This window comes from Panthera leo, chromosome B2 (assembly GCF_018350215.1).
Source record: "Panthera leo isolate Ple1 chromosome B2, P.leo_Ple1_pat1.1, whole genome shotgun sequence".
Lineage (NCBI taxonomy): Eukaryota > Metazoa > Chordata > Mammalia > Carnivora > Felidae > Panthera > Panthera leo.
The window spans coordinates 151,145,924-151,161,828 of NC_056683.1; the positions used below are offsets into that span (position 1 = coordinate 151,145,924).

At 45.5% G+C, this 15,905-nt stretch overlaps 1 protein-coding gene across 13 annotated transcripts in view; it reads left to right on the plus strand.

Moving 5' to 3' along the window:
- FAM120B (family with sequence similarity 120B) overlaps nt 1–15,905 on the plus strand; it is a 94,933-nt gene that overhangs the window by 10,485 nt on the left and 68,543 nt on the right. For 9 of the 13 annotated variants that reach the window (XR_006202958.1, XR_006202960.1, XR_006202959.1 and 6 more), the window contains 2 exons: nt 824–2,581; nt 5,570–5,750. Coding sequence is in view for 10 of the 13 variants with exons in the window: in XM_042940336.1 (XP_042796270.1) it covers nt 845–2,581; nt 5,570–5,750 (1,918 nt within the window). In the remaining 3 variants the exon portion in view is untranslated. Of the gene's footprint in view, nt 1–823; nt 2,582–4,330; nt 4,911–5,516; nt 5,751–15,905 lie in introns of those variants that run through there. The other 4 variants (XM_042940345.1, XM_042940343.1, XM_042940342.1 and 1 more) reach the window with 4 other exon arrangements.

The window sequence follows — 15,905 nt, forward strand, 5'->3', positions numbered from 1 at the left end:
ACATGCTTAACTGACTTGAGGCACCCAGGTGCCCCTGTTTTTGCATTTTAGAGTAGGCAGTTTTCCACTGAAAGCCAGTCACCAACTCAGATATTACACTTGACAGGGTCAAGTTTTATGTGTTTTTCTTTTTGATGCCTTTATTCAGGTATACTTGATAAATAGTAAGCCACTTACAGTTTACAGTTTGACGAGGGTTAGCCCGTGTTTACCCGTGAAACTATCACCACAATTAAGGTGGTGAGCATACCCATCACTCCAAGAGTTTCCATTATGTAAATCCCTCCCTCCCACCTGCCCTACCCCAGACCACCACCGCCTGCTCTCTGGTGCCACAGATCAGCCCCACTCTCGGTGAAGTAGAATTTCATACAAATGGGTCACATGGAGTGTATTCCCGTTTGGCCTACGTTCTTTCACTCAGCAAGATGGTTTTGAGAAGCATCCGTGTTACGTGCATCTGTCTGTGTTTGGGGCTTTCAAAATTAACTTCTGCTTGAGTTCCTAGATGGGAAATAATGACTTTTTGAGAACTGTTACCCTTCATTAATAGTTTTAATACAAATCTTAGAGGACTGCTGCGCTGTGTTGTCCTTACGAAGGCCGACTCTGGTGATTCATGCTTAGGTTAAGGTTCCTCTTTGTCTTCAGTGAAAACTCGTTAGGCTTCTAACCGGTATGCCATGTTACATACCTTGTTAGTGCCTAGAGTGTTTTGAAAATAGAGTGCGAATATTAAGTATTGTCTTCTGTTTATTTACTTTAAAAGGTATCCTATGTCTAGTGATAATGTCATAACAACTCATTTAATTCTCCTTTCCAGATCCTTTCCAGGAGGCCAGTTATGGGTGTGAGAGGTTTGCAGGGATTCGTGGGCAGTACCTGCCCACATATATGTACAGTAGTGAATTTCAAAGAACTGGCAGAACACCACCGAAGCAAGCATCCTGGATGTACTCCTACCATTGTGGTTGATGCCATGTGTTGTCTCAGATACTGGTACACTCCTGAATCTTGGATCTGCGGTGGCCAGTGGCGGGAATACTTCTCTGCTTTGCGGGATTTTGTTAAGAGTTTTACAGCTGTTGGCATCAGGTTGATATTCTTCTTTGATGGCATGGTGGAGCAGGATAAGAGAGATGAGTGGGTGAAACGAAGACTAAAGAACAACAGGGAGATCTCCAGGATTTTCCATTATATCAAGTCACATAAGGAGCAGCCTGGCAGAAACATGTTCTTCATCCCCTCAGGGCTGGCCGTATTTACACGATTTGCTTTGAAGAGCCTGGGTCAGGAAACTCTTTGTTCGTTGCAAGAGGCCGACTATGAGGTGGCATCTTATGGCCTCCAGAATAACTGTCTTGGTATTCTTGGAGAAGACACCGACTACTTAATCTATGATACCTGTCCCTACTTTTCAATTAGTGAGCTCTGTCTGGACAGTCTCGATACTGTCATGCTCTGTAGAGAGAAGCTCTGTGAGAGTCTAGATATCAGCCTGGCAGACCTTCCTCTTCTGGCCTGCCTGCTTGGCAACGATATTATTCCAGAAGGCATGTTTGAAAGCTTTCGGTACAAGTGCTTGTCTTCCTATACCTCTGTAAAGGAGAACTTTGACAAAAAAGGGAACATCATCTTAGCTGTAGCAGACCATATATCTAAAGTTCTTCGCTTGCATCAAGGTGAAAAAAAGCTAGAAGAGATGTTACCTTTGGGACCAAACAAAGCTCTTTTTTATAAGGGTGTGGCATCATATCTTTTGCCAGGACAGAAATCTCCATGGTTTTTCCAAAAACCTAAGGGTTTAATAACTTTGGACAAGGAGGTGGGATCCATGAGTTCAGACCCTGAATCCAAGCAAGAAGTTCCCATGTGTACAGACCCCGAATCCAAGCAAGGAGTTCCCATGTGTACTGACCCCGAATCCAAGCAAGGAGTTCCCCTGTGTACAGACCCTGATTCCAAGCAAGGAATTCCCATGTGTACCGACCCTGAATCCAAACAAGGAGTTCCCATGTGTACAGATCCTGAATCCAAGCAAGGAGTTCCCATGTGGACAGATCCTGAATCCAAGCAAGGAGTTCCTGTGTGTACAGATCCTGAGTCCAAACAAGGAGTTCCTGTGTCTACAGACCCTGATTCCAAGCAAGCTGTTCCCATGTGTATAGATCCTGGCTCCAAGGAAGGATTCCTCCTGTGTACACATCCTGAATCCAAGCAAGGAGTTCCCGTGTGTACACATCCTGAATTCAAGCAAGGAGATCCTGTGTGTACACACCCTGAATCCATGCAAGGAGATCCTGTGTGTACACACCCTGAATCCAAGCAAGGAGTTCCCATGTATGCATACTCTGAATACAGGCAAGGAGTTCCCATGCGTACATACTCTGAATCCAAGCAAGGAGTTCCCATGTGTACACACACTGAATTCAAGCAAAAATCACCTCTGGGTGCAGACTCTGAATTTAAGCTAGAAACACCTATATGTACAAACCCTGGAATTAAACAAGAAGACCTTGTGAATATGGAGCCTGAAATCAAACAACAAGTAACCATGGTTTCAGACCCTGAAATCTTAAAGGTATGTAGATGTGCCCACCCAAATCTGACATGTCATGATTGAAAGTATATCCATTAATGGATTTGTCATGGATCTTTATTGACTACTTGCAGCGGTTAGGGCACTGTGGGGGACACAGAACAGGGCAATGTAGTTAGGAAGTATGACATAATGCATATGGAAACTCACATTATAAAGTATGCTGGATGTTGTTACATGCCTGTTCTAGAAGAGAGCTCTAGAAATTTGAAGGAGAGGTCACTGTGGGTTAAGTACAGAGAGAAGTTACTGAAGAGGTGGAGTGGAACCAGACCTTCATGAGAGCCGATATTTGTTCTGAATAAGCAGATCTTTGTTGCTTTGGGGCACGTGGTAGAACAGTAGGCTGGAGGACAGGGTCTGAGGGGAGCCATGGGGAGAGAGGTTGGAAAGGGTAGAATGTAACCAGATTGGGAAGATTATTACCTGCCCCACTAGGAGTTTGGACTTAATCCTGAAAGTGACAGAGCCCTTGGGAGGTTTTACGGAGGACTGCTATTGATGAACCACGTGTTACGTGTGAGGCTAGGGGGGTTACACGTGTTGTCTCTTACCCACAAACCATCCGTTGTTCGTAACAAAGTGTCACCATCTTCCATTCCCGGTGCACAAGTTACAAACCTAGCAATTACCACTCCTGGTAACTGTTCTCTCCCTGTCTTGTTACTTGTACCTAGTCAGTTAGTCTCACCACCCTAGCATATGTGGTCTCTGGTCTGAATTACTCAGGAATGGCTGACAACTCTTCCGTGTAGACTTTTGCCCCTTCTAGTCCGCTGGCCATGCTGCATGCAGAAATGAAGCCTTATTCTGTAACTCTTAGGGTAGAAACAGTAGCCTTAAGCAGGCCACGGCCTGCCATCACCTCACCACGGCCACTTCTCTAGCCTGGTCAGTCCCTTGTCTGTCATGGCCCGGCACGTGCTCCTCTGCCTCTTGGGAACCTCCCCCGCCCCTTTGCTGCTTCATGGCTACTAGTCTTCTGTCCCATCTGGGCGGTCACTCACTCGGAGAAGCCCTGACCAGCCACCCACCTGCTGTAGCGCATGCCTCACTGGAATGTCATGCTCGGGACGGTGCCGTGAGGGCAGGGTCTCGTTTGTTTCTCCCACTGCTGAGCCCCTTGTGCCCGTCACACTGTGTCTCACTGAACCTTGAAGGCAGTATTCCTTTTCTCTCGTACCTTTAGGGCCTTTCCCTTGGTGGCTCCTTCCCTCCGTCCTGTACAACTACATGGGTTCTCCTGTCTTGAGAAGTCCTTCACCTCTTCCTCCATTACATACATTGTAGCAGATAAGTTCCTTTAGTAACATAAAAAATTACGGTACAAAGTAGAATGCAATATGTACTTTAAGAGAATTACAGGTGAAAAAGTATTAAGGAGTTAAAATTATCCTACCTTCAAGCATCCTTAAAAGGTGCTTCGTGGAAGGAAAAGAATGTGGGTTAGAAATTGGAGGGAGGGCAGAATCTGAACCCCAGGTGGAAGCGTGCTTGGACAGTAGAGAAGGAGAGGTACGCATGGGGAAAGGCCTGCTCTCAACACAGACTTGGACACCATCCGAGCAGACTCCACTCGAAGTGAGGGAAGTGGACAGAGAAGACCTAAATCTAATTCTGCTCGTTTATTTGGTTTGGTTTTATCATGAGGCTGGATGTGAGAATGCTAGTTTAATACGGACCATGCAGAGATGATTCTCCACTGATGTATCTTTGTACGGCTGTTTGTAGTTACTGGAGGCTGTTCCTCACATCGCTGGCCTTACTTGTCACGCGGCTCTCGGGAGACACGCTCGCCTCCCTCCTCACATGAGAACGTGTTGTGAAAGGGCTAAATGACATTGCCTGCAGTCACACAGCCAGTACTTGGCAGACCCTAGCTTTGAACTCAAGCCTCTAACTGCAAGTTTGACCCTTTACAAGATCACATCTGTGCTCCCTCTCGCGTGGGGAGAGGCGGGCTGGTCGTGGTCAGTAGCCTAGAAGTGCGAGCTCAGAAGAATTGGTCAGCTCCTGCTCGGGCCTGGCTTCAGAGAGAGAACTTGGAGCCACCGGAACAGTTTGCCTGAAGGACAGGACAGGGAAAGGCACGCGGGCAAAGGACGGCAGTGCAGAAGTGGAGCCTGCAGGTACCTCAGTGCCTAGAGGAGGGCAAGGTCTGCCTTTCAGCCAGCCCAGGACTCGTGTCGAGTACGAGGCGGCATCACCCTGGGCTCTCTGCCTTTCCCGTCTTGACCCGGCCCCTGCTGGTTCCCGACCCACGCTCCTTTCCCAGCTGTGTGTGGCCCGAAGCACCGTGAGGCAAGGGAAGGTGGGTTCTAGTTGGGAGCGGAAGACAGGGTGCCACTTGAGGTGAACCGTCACGGGAGAGGGGCTTGTGAGGTGGGGGGTGGGGAGGCCCAGAAGGGGCGCGTTTCCGGGAGCCCAAGTGAGGCTGTGGAAGGCTTGACTGTGCCTGAGGAACAATGGTGCTGTTCCACTGTGACCGCATGGCAGTGGTCTCTAGCGGGTGTGTTGGTGGACTGGAAAGAGGACGCCGGGGCCTTGAATGTTAGGGTGAAGGTTTGTGGTAGCCATTCCGACGCTCTGGGGACGGCAGTGGCTGGACCTTCTTCTAAGAACACAGGCTGTGGGTGCTGTGGAGGGTGGACCGGAGAGGGGAGGAATGGGCCGAAGTCAGCCGGACGTTTTCATAGTGATGCCTGTCAGCGGGCAGACAACACGCTGTGCGCTGAGTCTGCTGGTGATTGGGAGGCTGGAGGTGGAGGAGGAATGAGACGATTTCGAGCCCAGATGCCCCGAGGCAGGAAAACAGAGCCGCCAGCTTGATGTCATGAGCTTGAGGGACAGTTGCTCCATTTCCGAGAGCCTAAAAACACTGGCATGTGACACAGGGGTGTTGATTTTTCCTCTTTAGAGGTTACTGTTGCGTTTTCAAGGAGAAACCAGTCATATCTGAATTTTGAACAGATTGCTAGAGCACATCACGTCCAGGCAGAGAGCTACCTGGTGTACAACATCATGAGCAGCGGGGAGATCGAATGCAGCAACACCTTGGAGGACGCGCTGGACCAGGCTCTGCCCAGCCAGGCTTTCGTCTACCGCCCGGTGCGCCAGCGCGTTTACTCCCTCCTGCTGGGGGGCGGCGAAGGTGAGTGGGGCGGGCCGCTTAGCAGCGGTGCTCTCTGGAGTTGGAGTCTGAGAAACGGGCCAGATGAGGTGGAATGCATTCTTTCGGGACGCGGACACGATTGGAAAGGGGTTTGTCTGTCTTTAAGATCTGTCATTGAGAATGCCAGTCACATCTGTACGGCATTAAGGGAAAACGCCAGGGGGCATCTCTCTCTAATTAGTAAGCGGTTGATCAGTACTCATTAAAAGAAGAGTGCATTGTTGTTATAAAATCTTACGTTTTATCTATTTATATTTAATTTATTATAAATTCGTAATTTATAATAATAATTCATATAACAATAATTTATATTTAGTTTTATATTTTTCTTCCTTAGAAGGTTTGGTGGTTTTTAAAAATGTGAAAACCCTTTTCTCCTGCAGGAGTGTGGGGTGTGTTTATTATTAGAAGACAGTGCCTACTTACTCCCCCCTCAAAGTGTGATTTTCATAAAATAATTTCATAAAATCTAGTACATCATATTTTAAAGTATAAACAAAATTTCCCTTTAGAGTAGTTGTTGTTTCCTGTCAGTATTTTCATCGTGCAGTGGCAACAGTTGTGTAGGGGGAGGACTGTCAGTGACCCGAACAGAAAATCTGGGGGCCTTCAACGCCAGGTTTAAAATTATTAGACCCTATCGCTGTCTTTTCGGAGCAGTTTGGGGGGGCATCATGAGTGGAGACGAGCACTTCATAGTAGAGACTAGGGACCCTTGACATATGGGTTACCTCCTGCGTAAGGTCCTGCTCCCCCGAGACGGGCCTCCCGGGACACTGCTGTCTGACTCGAGAGTGCTTTGATGAGAAACGGGGCCTCTCACACTGTGACCAGGACTGGAGACAGAAGCAGCGGGGTCCCAACAAAAACATGTCTTCGGTCCTTCTGCCTAAACTCCATTATTTCCAGACATACCAATACAGTATTGGTGTTAGTATTATTCTGTTATTCCGGAAAGTAAACATTTACCTGACCTAAAGGTGCTGACAGAATTGTCAGATTAAAATGCTGTAATCATTCTTTTCTTTGGTGGGAGATAGAGTGGCAGAGTTCTTTGAGTCCAGTTTTATTAGACTCCCGGCACTGCCCAGGACATACTGCCTTTTCCCATGTGTGCTGTCAGGCTTCAGAGGCTTATGGGTCCCGAGAAAGACACGAGAAAGATGCTTATGCCAATTTAAAAACAGAAACAAAAGAACCTACGGGATAAACTTAGGGACCAGGTATTGTTGAAGTAATTTTTTCTATTTCTTTTCTTATGTGATTCTCTCTCCATATTCGCTCTTCACATGAGTGATTTCACATTGATTCCCATGATAAAAAAAAAATCTTAACCATGAAAGAATTTTTACATTACAGAACATTTCAGTTCCAGTATATAAAGTTTACTAAAATTTCAGACTTTGTTAGTGTGATTTATTTGCAGCCATATTGATGACTTTATTACATAACCAGAATAACAGGAAAAATTTCTGTGAAGACAGGAACTCGTCCTCACAATTGATCTTTACTTTTTTCCTTTTCAACTTTGTGGCTTTCTACATGAAGTTAAGATCATTAGGACGTTATGTGGATGGAACTAAGAGGGTATTATGCTAAGCGAAATTAGAGAAAGACAAATATCCTGTGACTTCACTCATATGAGGACTTTAAGACACAGAACAGATGAACACAAGGGAAGGGAAGCAAAAATAATATAGAAACAGGGAGGGGACAAAACAGAAGAGACTGTTAAATATGGAGAACAAACTGAGGGTTGCTGGACGGGTGGTGGGGGGGATGGCCTAAATGGGTAAGGGTTTAAGGAATCTACTCCTGGAATCATTGTTGCACCATATGCGAACTAACCTGGATGTAAATTTTTAAAATAAATAAATTACTAAAAAAAAAGACTATTAGGACGTGAACATACAGTGTTGCTACCGCCAGTTTACTTCCGGTGATGAGAATGGAGCGTGTTCTGTGTCGTTTGCTTAGCTGTTATCCCACGTGTGTTGGAAACCACGTATGTTCTGCAGCTGCTGCTCCAGGAGTATCAGTGGTGTTAACAGGGCTGTTCTCCCAGTTTTCTTTTGACTTGTGCTTAGTTCTTGAGAGAAGAGTGTGGGAATCTGCAGATGTTACTGTGGATGTTTTTATTTATTCCCTCAGTTCTGTTAGTTTTTGCTTCAGATATCTTTTTTAACTTTTTAAAAGTTTTATTTTTTATTTACTATTTGAGGGAGAGAGTGCACGTGTGCACACGAGCGGGGCACGGTGGGGGCAGAAAGAGAGAGAGAGGGAGAGAATCCCAAGCAGGCTCTGTGCTGTCAGTGTGGCGCCCAACCCGGGGCTCTGTCTCATGGCTGTGAGATCATGACCTGAGCCAAAATCAAGAGGCAGGTGTTTGACCAACTGGGCCACCCAGGCGCCCCTGCTCCAGATATTTTTGAACTTCTATTGTTAGGTGCGTATATGTCGAGGATTGTTATGTTTAGTGGTGAATTGACCCTTTTAACATTATGGGATTTCCCTTAAAAAAAATCTGGTAATACTCCTTGTCTTAAAGTTGGCTTTGCCTGATACTGCTGTATACACCTTTAAGTTACCACAGTTTGCCTTCAGATAGTACGATACTGCATTGTGTGTGATGTGGAAACCTCATAGCAGTGAACTTTAATTTTCCCCGTCATTTTTGCTGTTATTATTTTATGTCTTCTGTACATTTTTAAACTTTTTATAGTGCATAGACTTTCATGTACCCTTGCCCCAATTCCCCCCGCAAAGATGACTGTAGTAAAGTATATGTTAATTCATTAGTATGTTGTTGTTTTTTTTTTTTTTTAGAGAGCATGAGTAGAGGAGGGGCAGAGGGGGAGAGAGAGCAAGAGCGAGCGCGAGAGCGAGCGAGAGAGGGTCTAAAGCAAACTCCACACTCAGCACAGAGCCTGCCGCAGGGCTCAATCCCATGACCCTGGCATCATGACCTGAGCTGAAACCAAGAGTTGGACGCTCAACCAACTGAGCCACCCGGGTGCCCCACATTAAAACAATTTTTATCACTTTTACCATTTTTTTACATTCACTCATTTGTTTGTATGTGTGTATAGTTTTATGCAGTTCTGTTCTGTCAAGATACAGAATTGGTCCATCACCACAGAGGAACTCTCTCATGCCATCACTTTGTACCCTGCCCTCTGGCTCTGTCCCCTGTTGGCCGCTTGTCTGTCCTCCATCTCTGCATTTTGGTTTTTTTGAGAGTGTCACAGAAATGGTTGGTCATGTCAAGAATATTACCTATAATGTATAATCTTTTGAGATTATGCATAGGTGTTAAATCTCGTAATATGTGATTCTTATTTTTACTTTAAACCGGGGGTTGGCAAAGTTTTTTTGCGAAGGGCCTGATGACGGTAAATACTTTGGGCTTTGAGGGCCCTTGTAGTCTCTGTAACACAGCCCTGCTGCTGTCACGCACACGTGACAGGGTGGAGCTCCGAGAGTTAGCTGTGTTTCAATAACGTTTAATCTCCTTGTCTCATGCCACAGAATTTGAATTTTATATTATCTTCCTGTGCCACAGAATATACTCTGATAATTTTCTGGTCATTTGAAGTAATGCGAAAAGATTTTAAGCTTTCAAACTGTATAAAAACAAGCAAGCCAGATTTGGCCCATCAGCTGTAATTTTCCAACCATTATCTTCAATAGTAAGTTGCTTTTGAGAGGAGTTTTCAAATGAGAAGTCTTCTGTCTGCCATTTCTGGTGTAGATCCAAATTTCCTTTAGTGTCATCTTTCTTCCTTTAGAGAACTTGGCTTTTACATTTCTTATCATGCTCATTTCAATTTCCTGGTTTTTTTCCCTGAAAATGTCTATATTTCAGGAGTGTAATTTTGCTGTACATAGAATTTTAGGTATTTTTGTTGTTCAGCACTGTAAAGACGTTATGTTGTCTCTGGCTTGTGTTGGCTGTCATGTGGTGACAGTGGCCCTTCTTACTGTGGTTCCCCATCTGTAATGAGTGTTTTTCTCTCTGGCTGTTTGTAAGATTTTCTCTTGAGCACTGGTTTCAGCAGTGTGTTTAACTGAGCTTTGGAGTGGTACCCTCAGTGTTTATTCTGCTTGGGGTTCTCACGCTTCTTGGATCAGTGAGTTTATATTTCCTATCAAATTTGAAACAAAATGAGCATTACATCAACATTGTTCTCTGTCTCCGTTGCTTTCATCTCTCACACTGGGCCTCCAGCTTATGTGCGTGATTTATGGCGCATGTGCTCCTTGCATACCAAGGAGCACTTGCTTTTTAAGCCTCTTATCTCTGCTTTGATTTGGGTATCTCCTGTTGGCTTGGTTTTCAAGTTCTGTGAGCCTTTCTTCTGCAACATCTAATCTGCTGTAACCCATCCAGTGAAATCTTTGTTTCAGATATTGTGTTTTTCAGCTGCTGTTAAAAAATCTTCCAGTTCTTTTTTTTTTTCCCCTGTCTTCACGTTTGCCTTTAAAACCTTAAATTTATTCATAGGAGCTGTTTCCAAGTCCTTGTCCACTAACTCCCATCAGCCCCATCATTTCTGGGCCTGGGTCTGTTTACTGAGTTTCCTCCTTATAAGAGGGCCACAGGGTTCTGCTTATTCTCACGTATTTCTGCTTTTCTCATGTCCATTGTATTTAGATTGTAAGCTAGAAGATTTTGGATCACTGAAGGGTATTGTCTTGTGGTCCGTCAGGCAGTTAATTTACCTGATCCTTTAAATTTTACGCTTTATTAGGATGGGTCTGTGGGAACTTCACTCTAGAGCTGGAGTGGCCCGGCTCCTGACTGTTGGCCTTCCTGGGCTGTCACCTGAGTGCTAGGTGCCTGATGAAGTAAGTCTCTGCACATTGGCTGGTAGGACTCTGATGTCACGGAGCTCTGTGCGGGCTCTGGTGGTTGCTCAGTGGGGCTGGTCAGTAGTTGTCTTGTCCAGCCTCCCTGAGTTTTGCTCTAAACACAGAGCTCAGTTCTCAACGAGGACCTCCGTGCAGAGTTTGGGAGCCCCTTTCTGCATAGGGCCAAGTCTTTGCTGTTCTGTGTGGCGTTCCCAGCTGTCCTAGCAGTCTTGATCTACAGGCTCTGTCTCCTCATCTCAGAGACTTTCTTGCTCTGCTCGGGCTCTCCCTCCCGAGGCCGCAGTCTGCACAGGCCTCTGTCCAACTCGAGAATGCAGTGGCTTCAGAAATTTGTCCAGGGGCGCCTGGGTGGTGCGGTCAGTTAAGCGTCCGACTCTTGATTTCGGCTCAGGTCATGATCTCGCAGCTTGTGGGTTCGAGCCCCACATGGGGCTGTACTCTGATGGTGCGGAGCCTACTTGGGACTCTCTCTCCCCTTCTCTCTGCCCCTCCCCTGCTTTCGTGAGCACACAAAATAAATGAATATTTTTCTCTCTCAAAATAAATAAATAAACTAAAAAAAAAAGAAATTTGTCCAGATATAGAGGTGTTGGTGGGAACACTGGCCAAGCAGCTCTGCCCCCACCTTGGCCACCTCCCACCCTGCTCTAGTATCAGGGGCGCTGATGAAGTCAGCGCCAGTGTGATGCCAGTGTGATTCTAGTTCCTTTTTTGGTGCCTCTCTTTTCTCTGCAAAGTTTTAATGATAGCTTCTTTACCCTTTATGTTTACAAATTTTTCTCCTCTCTGTTATCTCTGTTTCTGTTATTAGAACTGCTAAGAAATGGATGTTTTACTTCCTAGGATGATACTCTGTGTTTCTTAATCTTCTAATTCCTGGTTTGTTTTTCCTACACTGTGGGAACATTTCACCACTTCATTGTCAACATATGGAAAAGTTTCCATCTCTACTTCCTTTCTCCATCGAGGCCTGGTGCCCCAGTGAGTCCTCCACCTGTCTGCTCTCTGCAGACACTGTCTGTCCGCCAGCTCCTCCCTGGCGGTCAGCTTTCTGCTTGGGACCCCACGTCGATGGCCCACGTCCCTCCCGGCCTTCCTCCCCCAGCCCCTGCTCTCTGCCGACCCCCATATGTGGGAGGTCCTCACACTGCATTTGACCCCTTTACACCCAAGTGGTCCCATCTACTTGCAATGCTCTAGAAACTATATCCATGTTGACAGATACAACTTTTACTTTTTTCTAGCTCAGGCCATTCTGATCAATTCTGTTTGTTCCTTATGCCCTTAAAAACTACCTCCCCCAAATTCCTCCCTTACTCCTTTATCAAAAAAGGACCGTGTATGTTTGTTCTGATCTCGTCACAGTTTGTTTATGGGCTTGTTTGTCTGATGTCCCTTGTCCCCGTTTGCTGTCAGCTGAGCTAGCAGAGACTGTTCAGGTGGCATTTTACTGTGCCCTGCAGATTCTTAGTATAAATTAGGGGATTCGCGATCTGATTTTTGAGTATATGTTTAAAATATGACCATTTCAGGAGTATTTCCACTTAGCAAAGCTTTCCTTAGAAGAGGACTGTAACGGTGGAATTTCAGACACAGGAGAAAGAGTGATGGGCTTTCAGGTCCCACAGGCAAGCAGCCTTCTCTGAGCCCAGTCTGACCGGCAGGTGGGAGCCACTTGACTAAAGTGAGATTTAGAACCAAAGGCGCCTCTCACCCCACAGGTGTAGACCCTGAGTCTTAAACTCGCGCAGCCGCCAACACCGGAGGCCTGAGCCAAAAGGCACGGGCACTGGATTGATAGGCAGGCGCTTCAGAGTCCCCAGTTTTGGGTATAGCTCGGATGGCTGGTCTGTTGGCTACTCCACCTCCTCTGATTATATTGAGGTGCTTGGCTGGCAGCTCTCCTCCGTGTATTCTGTCTGGCCAACTGTGTGCTGTTTAGACGGCCAGGTGGTGTCATGGCCCCAGACCGGCTGCCGTCATTCCCGCCTCCTCCCATCCTGCCTTCATGCCCGTTCTCACTTTACTTCAGGTTCTGACTGTCTCCTAATGAAAAGCTTAGCTTACATCACTGTGAAGCCTTATACATTTTAGGAAATGGAAAAAACTCAGGAAGGTGCCGAAGCAAAGGCAAAGTGTGTCCTCCTTTACCGCTCTGCCGACGGAGAGGCCGGCCAGAGCCGTGCACGCAGGCAGCCGTCTGCGGTTGGGGGGGGGGGGGGGGGGTCACACTCTTCCCTTGCCATTCTGCCCTCCTTCTCCCCCAGCACCCTTCTAGGGACCCCCACACAGCTGGAGGAGGCTGGTGCTCTCCTGATGGGGCGGCCAGCCCCGTGGGTAAATGGTCACTGTCCAGGCCACTGGCTCATTAAAATCCTAGATACGTGTACACAAGAGAGTATGTTTGGGGAACTTTTTTAACTTTTTCAGGACTAAGGCCACATATAAGCATAGATTAAACTAGGAGTATAAAAATATTACAGAACCCTAAGGACAGATCTCTTTCTTTAAAAGCCTGAGGGATGTTATCAAACTTGGAAGTCCCAGTAATTGAGAGGTTGTGATCAACATTGCTTCTCCTCACTGTCTCGCCCCTTGCCCGCCGCTGCCCCAGCACACGCCTGGGGAGGAGCGGTGGGCATAAGCGAGGCAGAGTTTTCCTGGGGAGGGACTGCCAGTGTGGACACTTCCACAACTTTGCTCCGAGAAGAGGTGTCTTCGTTACATACAGAAGATCGTACGCAGTGGAGCCGTGTGTCCGTCCTTTGGGAGTAGCAGAAGACCAAGTTTGATTATGTCTTTTTTTTCCTTTTTCCGTATAAAATGTTACAGCTTGAAGGGAGGTAAACTAGCAGAGAACTTTTCTCAAGTTCTTCACTCCTTTGCACGCGCAGCCTGGCAAGTCGAAAGTCTGAGAAATCAGCCTTTTCTTTTAGGAATTACCAAACTTAATTTCCTCTTCTCTTTTTCTTGATTTTTAGGCATTTAAGAAGATTATTTCATTTCAATTCAGACACACTGAATTGTTGCCCATGTTTCTGCTGTAGTTTCAAAGTGCATGCCAGATTAAAACCTCTGAAATTTTGTTTTTCCTGTTAAACAGAGTTTTATTTTTTTAATTTTTAACATTTTTAATTGAAGTGTAGTTGACATACGATATTCATTTTAGGTGTACAACACAGTGATTCGACATTTATATAAATTAAAAAAAGCTCAGCATGATAAGTATGGTTACCATCTGTCACCATACAAGCTTATTCCCAAATTATTGACTGCATTACCTACTCTCTACTTTCGTCTTCGTGCCTTATTTATCTTGTAACTGGAAGTCGTCTCCTTAATCCCTTCCGCTATTTCATCCACCCTTCCCACCCCCCATCTCGTCTCTGGCAACCTCCGCTTTCTCGGTATTTATGAGTCTCTTTCTGTTTGTACATCTGTTTTGGTTTTTTTTAGATTCCACGTACCAGTGGAAATTATATGGTACTTGTCTTTCTCCATCTGGCTTGTTTCACTTAGCATAAGACCCTCTACATCCATCTTTGTTGTTGCAGCATTTCATTCCTTTTTATGGCTGGCTGATAATTCCTCTGTGTTTGTGTGTGTACCTTTATCCATTCGTCTATCGGTGGACAGCTTGGGCTGCTTCCATATCTTGGCTACTGTAAATAACGCTGCCACAAACATAGAGTTGCACATATCTTTTCAAATTAGTGTTTTCATTTTATCAGGGTAAATACCCAGAAATGAAATTACTGTATCACGTGGTATTTCTATTTTAGGTTTGTGACGAGCCTCCATACTGTTTTCCGTAGCGGTGGCAGCAGTTTCCACTTCCACCAACAGTGAATAAGGGTTCCCTTTTCTCCACGTCCTCCCCCACACTCGTTGTTTTTGTCTTTTTGATTCTAGCCATTCTGACAAGTGTGAGGTGGCATCTCATTGTGGTCTTGATTTGTGTTTCCCTGATGATGAGTGACACTGAGCATCTTTTCGTGTGTCTGTTGGCCATCTTTGGAAAGATGTCTGTTGGATGTCTTTGGAAAATGTCTGTTCTGGACCTCTCTCCCATTTCTTAATCAGATTGTTTGATTCTTTAGTGTTGAGTTGTAGGAGTTCTTTATATATTCTGTATACTAACCCCATATTGGATATGCTGTTCGTAAATATCTTCTTCCATTCAGTAGGTTGCCTTTTGGTTTTGTTGATGGTTTCCTTCACTGTGCAGAAGTTTTTTTAATTTGATGAAGTCCCAATAGTTTATTTTTGCCTTTGTCGCCCTTGCCTCAAGAGACAGATCCAAAAAAGTATCGCTCGCACCAATGTCCAAGAGTTTATTGCCTCTGTTTTCTTTAAGGAGTTTTATAGAAAAATCTCTGAAATTATGTGGCACCCCAGATAACAGGCTGAACTCTAGGATTTTTCAGCAGTATCTGTTTCTTTTAAGAGGATCTCAGGTAACACTTTACATCTAGCTCTGGGTTTTGGAAGGATTGCGGAGTTTAACCGCGTCTGTGAGAGGGATAATTTGAATAAAAGTGAAAATGCTGCCATCTGAATATTTAGGTTTGGAAAAGTCATTAACCAGACTATAAAACTTAATTCTTGTAAATGTTGACATTTTCTAGCTACCGTGCACTGCCCTTGTGGCCTCTCATGATAGAGGAAGGAAGTGAGGACGCACCTTGGGTGTCCCTGTTGCCCAGCAGCTCACACGGGGAGGGGCAGAACCCACAAAGTGATTTAATGCTCCTTTACTTGCCCTGCACCTCAGAAAAATACTCATGTATTAATATCTCTGTCACTTCCTGTATCCTGGCCCACAGCTTCAGATAAAAGTTCATTTAGGGAGTGAAAGTTCAGATCAGCAGGGCGGCTTTAACTTTAATCCTCTGGCTAGCTAATTTGTTATGTGATAGAAATTGCGGGTTTTCATATTCAAGCCTCTGTGTGGTCAGTAGCTGACAGGTACTGCGTTTTCAGCAGCGTGGTTCACTCTTGTTCCGTGACTGTATTGTGTGGTCAATGAAACTCATTGGGTTTAAGTCAGTCACCTTAAAAGCAAAAGCTTTTGTTCTTTTGTTAATTAAGAGAAACTTTGTTAAGGGTTAATGTGGACTTAACCCTACTGGCCTAAATCGTGGAGAAAAGAAGGAATTTGCTGTCTGTGCTGAGGAGAATTCTGGAGAAGAGGGGGAAGCCGGGGTCTCTGCTGGTCTTCGGCCCAGTGCGTGCCTTGCACAGCAGCAGGGTGTATGGATC